General features: G+C 33.9%; 1 protein-coding gene across 1 annotated transcript in view; it reads right to left on the minus strand.

Moving 5' to 3' along the window:
• Positions 1–15,508, minus strand: part of LOC121370533 (cilia- and flagella-associated protein 47-like) — an 86,086-nt gene that overhangs the window by 63,463 nt on the left and 7,115 nt on the right. Inside the window, exons 5-16 of the mRNA XM_041495834.1 lie at positions 14,842–15,070; positions 13,342–13,508; positions 12,516–12,649; positions 10,607–10,867; positions 9,176–9,334; positions 8,444–8,663; positions 7,425–7,577; positions 5,510–5,613; positions 4,255–4,337; positions 2,914–3,010; positions 975–1,078; positions 1–31 (exon numbers count right to left, since the gene is read on the minus strand). The exon at positions 1–31 is cut by the window's left edge and continues 82 nt beyond it. Coding sequence (XP_041351768.1) covers positions 1–31; positions 975–1,078; positions 2,914–3,010; positions 4,255–4,337; positions 5,510–5,613; positions 7,425–7,577; positions 8,444–8,663; positions 9,176–9,334; positions 10,607–10,867; positions 12,516–12,649; positions 13,342–13,508; positions 14,842–15,070 — 1,742 coding nt within the window. The remainder of the gene's footprint in view (positions 32–974; positions 1,079–2,913; positions 3,011–4,254; positions 4,338–5,509; positions 5,614–7,424; positions 7,578–8,443; positions 8,664–9,175; positions 9,335–10,606; positions 10,868–12,515; positions 12,650–13,341; positions 13,509–14,841; positions 15,071–15,508) is intronic.

Below are 15,508 nucleotides of genomic sequence, written 5' to 3' on the forward strand. Positions count from 1 at the left end.
GGCTGCTCTGTCTTAATTCTCGTGAGTCAATCTAAGTAACAAAAAAACCCAAAATAACATAACCGATGAATTAGCAAATGTTTCTTTTCAACTTTTAATACCACAGACAGAACATGGAAGGAAGGAAGGAAGGAAATGTTTTATTTAACAATGCACTCCACACATTTTACTTACTTATATGGCGTCGGACATATGGTTAAGGACCACACAGATATTGAGAGAGGAAACCAGCTGTCGACTCTTCATGGGCTACTCTTTTTCGATTAGCAGCAAGGGATCTTTTATATACATCATCCCACAGACAGGGTAACACATACCATGGCATTTGATATACCACTCGTGGTGCACTGGCTGGAGCAAGAAATAGCCCAATGGGCCCACCACCGGGGATCGATCCCAGACCGACTGCACATCAAGCGAACGCTTTACCACTGGGCTACGTCCCGCCCCAAACAGAACATGGAGACAAACATATTGTTTTGGTGTTGTCAAACTTATACATAACAATGAAATGAATGGTGAAGTATTTCATTACTTGCTGTCAAGCCGAGTTATCTCAATATCACCTGAATACATGGTACATGCATGAAACCTGTAGTGCATACTGGGTAATCATCCCTTACAATGGTACATTTGAGATACATATGCCCATAATTGCAGTAACGAAGCAGGTGTAAATTAGACTATGTGACCCTATAGCCCCTTTCTACTATGCACTGGGGTGTATTGATCGGAGCTGGAGGTGGTATGGAAGAAAAACTGCCTCATCACCTCTGGTGGGATATGAATTCTGTATCTATCAGTCTTGAAACTGATGAAAATGCTTTTTTTAATGGCATAAGAGTAACTTCATATATATAAAGGAAATGCTCCAGTTATCTTTAATAAGGTAAACTTAATTAACATCTATAACAATAACAAAGTGTAACAGTTACTATTCGTAGAGAAAACAATCTGAAATGAATAAGCTTTACCTCAGAGACAACATGGATGTATTGGTTGAGGTTGTTCACAATGTTCAGGTGCTTCTGATTGGTCGACTTCAAACACACTTTACCAAAGTCAATAACAGGAGGTCCTGTACAGAAAGTGAAAATGGTTGTTAACCTGTACGTTTTGCTCAAAAAACCCATTTACATTACAATATAATTACATGTATAGTAATGGAAAACAATGGTTGTTTGATGACAAACCCGGCTCATTATTTACTCACTGTTGATTAGGCTATCTTAATTAACATTGTTTAACTGCAACAGTTAAACGTAATCTTGAAGAATGATTGAAGAATTCAATAAGGAGATTTGTAAAGAATCAAAAATGTAAAATCATCTTGACATTTAAAATTTAGGATAAAAGTAAAGTAAAGTTTTTTTATTTAACGACACCACTAGAGCACATTGATTTTTTTATCTTATCATCGGCTATTGGACGTCAAACATATGGTCATTCTGACACTGTTTTTTAGAGGAAACCTGCTGTCGCCACACAGGCTACTCTTTTACAACAGGCAGCAAGGGATCTTTTATTTACACTTCCCATAGGCAGGATAGCACAAACCATGGCCTTTGTTGAACCAGTTATGGATCACTGGTCGGTGCAAGTGGTTTACACCTACCCACTGAACCTTGCGGTATCTGGATTAAAAATCCCATGCCTCGACTGGGATCCGAACCAAGTACCTACCAGCCTGTAGACCGATGACCTAACCACGACGCCGGTTAAAACTGAGGATAAATGGAGCGGATAATTTTGCTCATATACCACAAAGGTTTCGAGCATGTCTGTCCCGGGTCCCGTCTCTGGATAGCCAGGGGCCTGACCCGGAATAGAAATTATTACCGGGTCAAGTTAGATAATTACGGCCTAAATAATAATACTGGACTTTAAATAATATATATGAACATTTCTGAAATAGTAGAAAAAAATATTATTAAAATTTTCTGTCGCAATTTATGAATGGGCTCTCTAAATCAAGATATAATAATTAAAAGGATAAATGGTAACAATTTTTTTTTTTAACATTTGCCAGATACAAGATAATGTATAAATTCATGTCTTGGTGTTATATATCAATACAATAAAACAGTTTATATCAGAACAAATTGCATCTCCTGTCTCTCATATATAGATCACCAAAACAAGGTTTCTAGACTGCAAACTTGCCAAATAACTTTACTGATTTGGTGAATTTCAGGGCTATCTCTGCCACTCACCAAATCCACCAATGTCGAATTTTAAGAACAATTGGCGAATTTTAGTTTTATTTGGCAAAAAAACCCATTATGTAATAATTGATATTTTGTTGTAAAATAGCTATAGATTTGGCTTTTCTGAGATAATTTGCAGGCATCGAAATAAGCATTGTGTCTGGTAACCCATTTACAGGTTATCACAACTATATAGACTGTTTTCCGGTACTTCTATGTTTAAATTAAATGTTCTTGCAAACTACTCAGCACACATCTAGTTGACACTGCTAAAACTTGGACATTCTGAAATTGTATCAGAAACGCGGAAGTCCAGAATGCATTGCCTGATTTATCTTCAGAAACAAAACTACTGTTCGTTGAAATTTTTGTTGAGAACATGTGGTAACCTCCCGGTAACCTGAACAACCGTTCTCGACTTATTTTGATGCCTGATTTGGCAAAATATTCTGATCACCCAGAGCTGGACCTGATTTTGTTTTAAAATGTGTAGCAAAATTTAATTTTATGTTAAGCAAACAAAATACATTTTATTCAAATATATTATGAAACATGTTTATCAAAATGAACTTTTAAATTTTTGTATTTTTTTCAAAACCACAACTTAAGCCTTCAGATTGTCAACACTGATTAGTATAGATGTATAAGACTATACATTTGGCACCACAGATAAGAAACTTTTAAATTTAAAATCATGTTATATTACCAATGACAAGTTGGTGAAGTTGTTGAGGACTAAGAATTTGGATACAATCCTTTTTCTCTCGCTGAGTGGTAGGTAGAGCATTCAACCCATCACGCACCTACAAAAACAACAATATATGGATGTAAGAATAATAATTTAAAAAAAACCCCACAACCCCAAAATATCTCAGCAAATGACAAAACAAATATCACTTTTTACATAAATTGAGCATACTTATCTTGACATCAAATATTGTTCAGTATTCCCTTCTATTGGGGTATCATCTGATTTTCCCCCAACAATCAATTAAAGAATAGTCAGGGCTAGGTCTGCCACTCACCAAATTCGCCAACTGCGAATTTTAGGAACAATTGGCGAAAAAAAACATATTTTTTTTTTTTTTTTTTTTATTATATTTTTTTTTTTATTACCCTCAGATCATAGGCAATGTCAAGATTGGGGAGCCTTGAATCATTGTCTTACAGTATCACATAAAAGTTATATACAAATATTATGACATACAAAATTATAAAAATATATATTATATGTGATGTTTAAGATTTTCTGTTTATAAATATGACTCTATATAGGCTTCCTCATACAATTAGTTTCCAACTTGTAATCTGAGGGTCAAAAGGGAACAAAATAAAAAGCAAAGAGAGAAGATAAGGAAAGGGTAAGGGAAGATAAGGAAAAGAATTCAAGCAGAGATTCGTTAGATACCCAGGTCAACTTTAAAACTGATTGTTATTGGGTATTTAATATAATAATAATGACAATTTTATTTTGATTTGGCGAACAAATTTCATGTACTAATTGTTTAGTTTTTTTGGAAAATAACAGTGATTTAGCATTTTTTAAGATGATTTGGCGAAACGTTTTGCACATCCAGGGCTAGCCCTGATAATGTTGCTTTTATGGTATTGTTAAAATCAAGCATCTGTAGTCTGTATGGTATTTGCACTACAACTTATTTATTTCTGAGCTAATTGTTTTCTAAATTGCACACAAAATTAGTAATTTTTGTGTTATTACCAAAACACTTTTACTTTTTTTCTTACATAAAATCAAACTGAAATTATTTACAAAAAACATTGTTCATGGAATCTGGGACGGACAATAGTTCCCTCACCTATAACTACCTCATTTCTCTCACTGCTGGACTTTTTTATGATCCCATTATAGAAGGAGAAATAGTACACTGTTTTAGATCAAGATAACTATCATGCAAAAAATTATTAAAAAAAAAACCTGTCAAGTTTTCAAAAGTTACCTAATATTTAATTTCATGACAGGCATAAATAATTCAAGTTTCAGAAAAGTAAATTTTGTTTCTGAAGCACACTTAAAAACATTACTTACAGGCTTTGACATGGTGTCTTTCTCCACACTTATCAGCTGCTTCGTGCTCAAAAGTTTCCAATCAACATTTGGAGGTTCAGGAACTGAAATAATTAAGTCAACATTAGAGAATACCACATCGTTTTCAAGATCCAAATAAATCCTAGATACATTTGTAGCACAAATACAGAAATCTTACCAGAAACTAGATATCAGGATCAATTGTTCATTGGTGACATTTGTAGAATTTAACCACTTCTATTTTGGAAATCAGCTATATTGATTTTTTTAGAGTTAGACAAAATGCACAAAATACAAAGAGTACGATATTTAAAGCCCTGAGTAACTACTGTAACCCATGAACAAATGTGTGACTATAAATTTTACTTTGCATGCACAACCTAACATCACAAAATTTGTATGCAGGCATTACCATATTTGCAGATATGCAATGCATATATATACAGCCATTTGCAAAATTTGCATGTTGTGAACATTCACTAAGCTGCATATTTGTGAAGATAAAAATGTATTGCAATATTAATCTACTTTACAGCATGAAAATTATAAAAGAATAACTACATAAATAATCCCTATTATTTCATGCCAATACCTTTATTTTATTTCAATTTATAAAATTTTTATTATATCCAACTGAGGTTCAACTACCTGGACTGTTTTTCAGGTCAGAGGTTAATGGTTAGTGATTAAAAAGAAATCTGTGTGGTTGCCTTACATCTCCCCACTGAGCTGTGCACTAACTCTTGATCCGACCAGTACCAAGACATGATCCCAGTACCTATGATCCTTAAAACTGACTGCCTAACCACTCCACCACTAAGACTTGTAATATATTCACCGATTAGATACAGGTCTAAGATATGAAACCATCATTTAAAAGTCTTACACTCATCATTTAAAAGTCTTACACTGTGCCATCAAGGTGGGTAAAGTGAGAAAAAAAAAGTGTTTTTAATTTATTTTTTAAAATAAAGTTCATTGACCCTAGAAACAAATATCGTAGTGTCAGGGTTGGGGCCCCAATATCACTACCTTACAGTTACATTACAGGCTAAACATTGTACATATATCTGAAGAATATGCATACATGTAGTACACATATATAACAACAATAATAATGAACATGGATACATGAAAACGTAAAATGCCAGTAAAATTACGTCATTAGCTTTATACTGATCACAATGAGAGAAACATAACTGGCGAAGCACTGTACTTTGTGTCCGTAACAAACCATGAGTAAAAGTAAACACACCTGTTTGATTCTGTTGGATGTCTCCTAGCTTGAGCTCCTTGGGTGTTAGACCAGATGCATTTGTAATTCCAATGTCCAATGGGTTGTTTGTCTGCCAAAACTCCCTGAAAATAATATTTTAACATTAAAAGAAATATTCCAAAATAACTGCTAATATAACCACCATATGTCCATTAGTAAAATGTATATTAATATAATCTCTTGAAGCCAAAAACTGAAAACTTTAAAATGTTTTAAAGAAACATAGTTAATTGTGATTTTCTTTTTAAATGTTACTACAAAAGCCAATTGTAATTCAAATTTGAATAAAAATGTAAATTAAAACTTGTTTTAATGCCTTTTATACAGATACTATTTTGTTACAATTTAATAATTTGGCCAGAAGGGAACTACTTCCACAAAAGAATGTTCCTAGTTATTGCACAAAGGGATATGGGGTTGTGAGGTTACAATTTAATAATTTGGCCAGAAGAGAACTACTTCCACAAAAGAATGTTCCTAGTTACTGCACAAAGGGATATGGGGTTGTGAGGTTACAATTTAATAATTTGGCCAGAAGGGAACTACTTCCACAAAAGAATATTCCTAGTTACTGCACAAAGGGATATGGGGTTGTGAGGTTACAATTTAATAATTTGGCCAGAAGGGAACTACTTCCACAAAAGAATGTTCCTAGTTATTGCACAAAGGGATATGGGGTTGTGAGGTAAAAATCCCCTAAGATGCATTAACACAAACTTAATATCTAACTGCAAAAAACACAACAAAAACTTACTGTAACAAATCTGATTCATGCTGCCATTTTTTATAATTCTCAACTTTTTAAAACAAAACAATTGACATGAAAGTTCATGTAATGATTAATGAAATAAACTGAATGAATGCTTAAAGCTTAACACTGCAGCACAAATGAAAAACACTGACTACTGGAGGTCAAACAATGTTAATTTGTGGTCAAACCCTGAAAACAGTTAAAGTTTGTTTTTGTTTAATGCCACCACTAGAGCACATTGATTAATTAATCATTGGCTAATGGATGTCAAACATTTGGTAATTCTGACACGTAGTTATCAGAGGAAACCCGCCACATTTTTCCTAATGCAGAAAGGATCTTTTATATGCACTTTCCCACAGATAGGAAAGCACATACCACGGATGTTGTCTAGTTGTGGTGCACTGGTTGGAACGGGAAAAAAACCCAGTCAGTTGAATGGATCAACCCTGAAAACAGTGTATGGACCTGTACTTGCTTAAAGCCTAAGGAATGTAACTGCTGCATATGCTTTAATAAGCAATTCAATTCACTATAATGGACCTAGTACAGTGAAACCTGTTTGAACTGGATCACTCTAGGGACTGAAATATTTTGTCCAATTTAAACAAGATCTGGGCCCAATTTCACAAAACATCGTAAGCCTAGTTTTACACGTAAACGTAAATCTACGACTAAACCACAATTCTTATTACTATTATAGTTCAACAAATACAGTTAGAAGAACACATAGTTAATTTTCTTTTGTCTTTAAAATACTCCAGCTTCCGTAATATTTAATTTTGTGTGTGAAATTGATGCAAAACACGTGCAAACGCACGACCGGTATAATTGCTAGTAGCAGACGTAGACTTACAATGTTTAGTGAAATGGGACCCCTAATGTTTAGAGGGTTGCATTGTAAAATTTATCAAATTTGGGACTGTGAAACTTGGCTGGTTTTGACAGGATTCCGGTTTGTTCATGGTCTAAGTTTTATAAGCACGGGCCCTGGTTTACACAGGTTTTAAGGTCAAATTGCTAATAAAAGGAACTTTAGTATATGTACTTTCTGCCTTCACTTTAACTTTCACATAGCGACCACCGTTTCACAAAAGCTACTCATATAGTTATGTTGATGCGTCTTTATAGACAGGTACATACTTTGTTTTCTGTTTGGTGATTCTCCTGTTCCTGAGTTCCTTGAACAGGTTGATGTACTTGAATCGGTGAGCATGTCGATCTGTCATCTCCTCGTCAGTGTATGAATAGTCCGGATCAACAAACTGGTGGCGTTCTCGCTTTGTGAAAATTGTCCTGAATTTCATTGAGAGTAGAAGAAAAAAAGATTGTCCTGAATTTCATTGAGAGTAGAAAAAAAAGAGATAGAATGGTTTTAGGTAAAATGTCTGCAACAATAGAACCAGTTTGCCAAGTCATATCTGTGTAAGAATACAAATGTGTTCAGTGGTATTTTGAAAAAAAGCTTGTGATTCTGAACACCTAAAATGTAATAGATCAGACAATCCTTATCTTACACACCATAAAATCACATGGGGGCAGGCGAATAAAACTAAAACGGTTATCTAAAGTGAAGTTTAAAAATCAACTAGTCAGCATTGTCCACTAAGAACTGATTTGACAGATGATGAAATGCAAGTCACTAAGACACAGGTCAGGTCAAAGTGTTTAACGTGCACATTCAGAACAAGCTGTTGAAGTGCACACCTGTCCTGGGCACAAGTGCCGGACCTTGGCTGGCTCCTCTCTCCAGGACAGGAAGTAACACACTTTTCCTAATTTCTAAATATTATTATGGTAGAGTCCATAATCTTGGGTGTTAAAAATGATGACTGATTTTATAATAGATATTACAAAAAAGTCACCCTGTTTTTTAATTGATATTACAGTAAACTTTAACCATCAAACTCAGGAAAAAGTACTGCAGTAGTGAATCTTTATCTATTGAATACATCAGGAATTTTGCCTACCTTTTCCCACGTAAAATACTCTCACCTCACCCTACTCCTATGGGTGATTCTACAAAATGTCATATAAGACAATGAGTGATATTTTTGAGTGTATAGTAAAAACCAATATCTGAAATAAATACTACATTTAAATGGAACGATTAACTTTACTGTTGCTAGTTTACGGAATCTCCCCATTTGTTGATGACATACTTATATGTTTCTTTTCTGTCAGTTGGTCTGATACTGTGTGTTCTGTCATTTGGGAATGCCACCCGGACATCAGAATCATCAGTAGCCGATGCAGTTTTCAGATGGTGAAGCTTTGACTTTGTGGAACAGAGAACTGCATTCCGTGGCTTTTCTTTCTCCAGCTTGGAAAATGTCGTCTCCACGAACAATCCCACTTCATTGGTGATTAATGGAGTGATGCCTGACAGCAGAATTAACAACACATGACAATAACAGATAGGATTATTGTAAAATTAGAAACAGAAATGAAATGGTATTTTATACTGCCATTTTGTAACAAACTAGAAACAAAATACATTTTATACTGCTATTCTGTAACAGGCAGACTGAATAGATTCTAAGAAATATTTTGTTAAAAACTTCGTCAAAGCATACTGACACAAAACAATAAATAAAAAATATTGGCTCATAAGCAATGAAAGTGCATACTGAAAATACAAAAATATAATCAAAACATAAAGAATATATAGTAGAATGAAATCATATTTCTTTTACTAGAAATCACTAAACAGATGATGATTAATGATTGTAATTTGGTGAAAATAATCAATTCAGTATTAATATTAAGGGCAGATTACACAAAGTGAATACAACTGAACTTCCACACCCATTTCAGAATTTGTACATGCGGTGATTAACTTTAACTGAAACCAGAATATAAGTCTACATCATATGCCCTGTGTGAGATTGTACCTGGATTAAATTTAGGACACGGCTTCTTGGTGACGGACTTGCTACATCCCACAAATTTGACGATCAACGTGGAAATGACTTCGGGGTGACACAGGGTGGGATTGTGATCGTCTGCCACGTGGCCTATCACATACACCAACTGCTGTGACTTGAAGGTGCCTGTAGACAAATAATACAGACAAAAAAATTGAAAACAGACAACAGTACTTTAATCCCTGACAATAGTTAAGAAGCAAACGAGTCTTTACAGGATTGTTTCATTTGATTAGAAATTTGAGCATTTCTGTCTATGACAATATTTTTAATTACCAATGTAACGACTGTCCATATCATATAACATTACATAAAAATGTTATTTGCATGTTAATGATTTTAAAAAATTTAATATTACTTTTAGTAGTTAGATATATAAAATATCTAATGATGTGTTTTTCCTATTATGAATCGAACTACTTGTCACAGAAATAGTTATGCATAATGTATATCAAATTATGATTATCGTTGGGGGTTTTAAATAATAAATTAGTATTCAACTAATATATTTAAACACTCAAAATGTAAACATACTTGATTTATAAATGTGCTATCTGCTGTTGCAAATATGGTGATATTAAACTATTTTTAAAACCCAGACAGTATGTAAATCATGAACTTTAATAATTCAAGATAACTTAAAACGAAACCAAGTAGAATGCTCAAGGTTTGAACATCTTACAATCCTAAAGAGTGAAACATAAATACACCCACATGCACAAACAAGCAAACAGTAGGGGCTGAATTTACAAAGCCTGTTTATGTCTTACATGTGTGTAACTATACAAACATTTAAGAAAAACAGGCTTCGTAAATTCGGCCCTAGATGCTATAAAATATTTATTACCCCAGCAGGCACTCATAACAGGGAAAATAAAAATCATAATTTCGTTTAACATACACTACTATTGGACGATTTGACGCCAACAAACCAATCACCTTGTCGGTACTAAATATGATGTCATCACGATTTGGCAAAGCACACAGAATGACGTCACGTAGTTTAAAGCGTTTGTGTTTACGTCTTTCTGATTTTAGTGTTAAACTTTTAATAAAATGATAGTTAAATGCAATTCGTTATAGATTTTGTTTTTACAAAAAATATAGAACTTTGTGTTTTGAAAATTATCTGTGAACCGTGAATAAAATACAAAGTTAAAGCAATACTCAGAATAGTTAAGTAGTTTACGTCGTTTCTATACAAATGGACATTGTAGCCGATGTAGGTTCTATAAAAAATAAAGGCTTTAAAAAAGACCCCAAATAGCTGGGGTAATAAACAGAATAACAAACTTGGTACCAGTTATTATTAAATTTATTATCCCTCGTGAAATAATTTGATAATAACTGGTAACTTGTTTATTATCCTCTATTTAACATACTAAAGATTATACTGACCAACTTGGTTTGGAGAAAATGAAAATATCACATCTTGAGACTGTCCTGGGTTTATGAATCCGTTCGAAGGGTGAACATTGAAGTGTGCAATGTGACGGAACACGAATGTTGCCGGCAGCATTGTGGATTCATTGTTGACTGTACATAGCACATCCACACTTTCTCCCACAGAGGCCTCCCCAAAGTCATATTTGTAAGTGGGAGCTATTGATAACATAACAGGTAGCGCTGTGCCTGTCAGTGAAACTTCTGCAAAATTTCCTGCAAAATCAAATTGTAAAAAACCCATTAATATAATATTAGGTCTCACATTGTCAATTATAGCCAATTTTTAAACGATAATTCACCTGTTATATATGCTAATAATTTAAATCACAAATAAGCAAGTTTAAAACAATAATTCTAAATGCTATTAAATTCTGTAAAGAATGAAGTAAGATAAGTAATATATATATACTGTATTTTTTTATTAATATTTTATTAGTTAATTCATAAACATACACCACCATTATAATATTTAAAACAGGATTACATGAATAGCATAGTACCATCTTTTACTTTAATTTTTGCCATTAAATGCAGAGATTATGTGTGTGTGTGGGGGGGGGGGGGGGGGGGGGGGGGGGGGGGGGGGGGGGGGGGGGGGGGAGAGAGATTCAAGCACACCAGGGAAATCAACTTTGCTTTCCATTTCTCAGAATTAAAATCATTATGTCATCAGTAATGTGGTCACCACAAAAAGAGACCACAAAAACATGTTAACCAAATGACAAATAAATATTATCACTGTAAAAGAAATCTAAATTTTCAACTGTGCACTTTATGAAAGTGTTTACTTGAAAGGAAAGTATTTTTATGCATAACAAAATATTACAACTGTCAACAAGAAATGAATAGATGATTAAATAGACCAAGATCTTGGTCATCTTTGTTTATGCAATATGCAAACACATTGTCAGCATAAAGTAGAAAACAAGTTAACAATTGTACAAGATGAACACAGAAATGATGTTGTTATGTGTGTGTGTGTGTGTGTGTGGGGGGGGGGGGGGGGGGGTTCATGAAAAGTATTCAGTACTGTTTTTGTTTGATTTGTTACCATAAAATGGAACATTAATGTATAAAAATAAAAATCCCAGAGAAGACAATACCAGTAATTGAATTAATATTAATAATTAATATAGGTCTATTTATTTAATTATTTAAACTAAAATAAAATAATGATATATTAATTACATGAAACTACATTATGTAGGTTTATATATTATAATGTGAAGTTTTTGTTTTTGTTAAAAGGCACCACTAAAGCACATTGATTAACTAATCATCGGCTATTGGATGTCAAACATTTGGTAATTCTAACATTTAGTCATCAGAGAAAACCCTCTACATTTTCCCTAATGCAGCAAGGGATCTTTTATATGTACTTTCTCACAGACAGGAAAACACATACCATAGCCTTTGAACAGTTGTGGTGCACTGGTTGGAACAATAAAAAAAACCCAATCATTTGAATGGATCCACCAAGGTGATTCGATCCTGTGACGCAAGTACCCGCCCCACATTATAATGTGGAAGTAATAACTTTTTTTTAATTTAATTAAAAAAAAGAAGAAGATGCTTTTGCACCACTTCTTCCTAAATCTGCTCTCCAAACTTACATGGATGGTCAAATAACTCTTTCCTGTTTTCAGTCTAACTTGAAACCTTTAAACATATACTATGTTTGTTTTATAGTGTGTAAAACTGAGGACCCTATTAACACTAATTCCCCACAGTGGTAATCAAAACTATTAACGAATGCAATGCTAAAAAATCTGAAGGTTCATATCAAGTTCAATGCCAAAACAATTAAATAAAAAATAAATGAAATGAAATTTCAAGATGAACACTAGTGTTAAAACCTCACCATCATTGCTGGAAGAACCTCCTTCACCAAACCCTTTGTGTGATCCTACAATCTCCAGTCTCATAAAAATGACAAAGTCTTTTCTCGGAGGTGAATTAACTTGTCCTTTCCATCCTTCTTTAGATGCATGCCACCTACAAACAAAATATGCTGTCAGTGTTTTGGGGAACATTTTCACCAAACCCTTTGTTCAGTATCACATCATGATTCACTATGCAAGTTTCAGAGATGCCACCTACACAATTCAAAAATTTTTTATGTATCACATATGATTCACTATTAGTTGTTAATCAAAGTTGAATTGGTCAGCAACTGTTGATGATCAAAATTTTAAAAACAAAATGTTCCCTGGTGTTCCATGTTTTATTCATTGGCAATGCCAATTCCTAATTAGAAAAATATCCACCAGACACCATCACAAGAGTTAGATTAAAGTGAAAAAAATATTTAGTGAAAGGAGGAAGAAGAACATTTAGTTTTGATTCAGAGGTTTTGCATGTGTGAGGAAGATTTACAAGGACTTAATGAAAAATAACTATATAATATTTAGGCTGTCATTTTGAAAATTTAGAGGTACATTTGGTATCTTGGAAAAATAACGAGAGAGAGAGAGAGAGACAGAGTCAAAATAGTATGCGACATCAGGATCAGCATAGCAGAATACTGGTTTCAAAATAATGATAATAATGTGTCAACAAATGCTAACAAAGTAGTTATATAAACCAATAATTTAAAAAAAGTGTAAATGTTAATACTAAACACACAGTTTCAGTTTCTTTTCTAAAACCACACATTACGCTGATCAAAAGATGATTTTGTTACCCACCTGGGACTGAATCTGAAGAAAATAGGTATCTTCTGGTACGGTCTCAGTACTCCTTGGTTGGGTATTGCCGTGATCAGAGATGTTAACACATTGGTTTCTCCCTTCCGACTGCGAGTATCCACCCCCTGAGCCAGAGTCGCAGCCGTGGACCGCGTCAGATCAACACCCTAGATATATACAACAAACACTTAATACATTTGTTTCTCCTTTCCGACTACAAGTATCCACCCACTGGGCCAGAGTCACAGCCATTGACCACGTCAGATCAACAACCTAGATATATACAACAAACACTTAATAGAAGAACGTACATTACCAATAACAGAATGATGAGGTTTATTTATACTCACCTGTGAGACAGACTGCAGTTTTAAACAGAGTTTCTGATAACATACTCTAAAATTTTGGAAATTAATGGATACCTTTTTATAATTTTCAGAAAAATTATAGTAAGAGAACTCCACCCAATAAGAGTACTTATTATCTGTTTTATTTTTATTACGTACCCTCTAATTATTTCCTGGCAGAAAGCCTGGGTTAATAACAAACTTATTTGTCATATCTGGCAACTAATAGTGTCATCTTCTCTATGTTTCTTATTGGTGTCAAATTACATTCCATTAATGGTTTGTTAACGTAAGTCGAATATTTCTAAACAACTGAAATGTTTTTTTTACAAAACCTGTTATGTCTACGAGATGCCAATTTGAGAAAAAGCAATGTTCTGTTTGACACAATTATAACTTTATGTATATACACTGGTTTTAACCTACCATACAAGGGGAGTTAATCTATTTTGGAATAATCACATGTAATCCTTCACGACATATCAAACAAGCAATTTATCATAGTACAGTGAAACCTCTCAAAACCAGACCCTCTGTAAACCGAAATTCCCTCTAGCTTAACCTCTCTAAACCGAATCCCTCTTAAAACCAGACATTTGTCTTGGTACTAAGGGTGTCTGGTTTAGATGGGTTTCACTGTATTTCCATTTTTTCCTATTTTTTCCAATTGGTGGCAAGATGCCAGAAGAGAAGAAAAAAAAGACGTCCTGTGAGAAATATTACCAGTATGCTTTATATTTAGGTAGACATCTCACCCATGTTTCTTATTAAGGTTAATAAATACCTAAAATATCAATGAGTTCTATTCACATTCTCCAAGTTTATCCACCAAAAGAACTACACCCTTTGTTTAAATGTGTATTTATAGTCCTTCCCACCAGAGAAAGTCATTTCATTATATAGTATGTACCACAAGGTATATATTTCTGAGCTGACTGCTTTCTAAATTGCACATAAAAATAGTGCTTTTTTTTTTACTTCCAAAACACTTATTTTTATTTATCTTCTGCACACAAAAATAGTGTTTTCTTTTTACTTTCAAAACACTTTTATTTTTATTTTTATTTTTATGTCAAATCAAAGAGAAATTATTTTCAAAAGACAACGTTCATGGAGGCTGGGAAGGACTACAGGTATTTTAGGATCTGCTTACCAATTCCTGTCCAATGGCATCCTCATCGAGAACAGCCACAAAATTAATGAGTTCCGGTCCATTATTGAACAACAAGGCACACTGTGTCATGTCCGTGCCGTAGTATGTGCTGCCAAACTTGATACATGGCACTGGCTTTTCATTGTCAATTGACAGAAGCTCAAGACCCCGGTGAACAATCTGTCCTTTGATTCGTAATGTTTTGGGAAATTGATCTTGTAGCTTCACTCTGTAATACAGGAAAGTACTTTGTGCAATTACAATAATCAATCTTCATAATGAAAACAGCAAAACTCAAAATTACATGACAGCAATATTGAAAATGTATGTTTAAGAACAATCTTCAACTGAGGTTAGTGAAAAATGTTCGGATTTTCGTAGTAAAATGCTTAGATGGTCTTTAATGTCAGTGGTGGATCCAGAAAATCCATTTAGAGGGGGCCCCAATGACATGAGGTGGAATGCCAATGGAACTTTGGGGGAGGTTTGGAGGGGATCGTAAAAAAAATAAAAAATTAATATATACTAAAATTATAACAGTGGCAAAATTTAGGAGGGTGGGGGGGGGGGGCGGGTCCCTGGGGACCCTCTAGATCCGCTTTTGAATATTCTATATTCTGTTCTATACCATGTTAGCACACAGTGATGGCATATTTACTTGCATCAT

This window comes from Gigantopelta aegis, chromosome 4 (genome assembly GCF_016097555.1).
Source record: "Gigantopelta aegis isolate Gae_Host chromosome 4, Gae_host_genome, whole genome shotgun sequence".
NCBI lineage: Eukaryota > Metazoa > Mollusca > Gastropoda > Neomphalida > Peltospiridae > Gigantopelta > Gigantopelta aegis.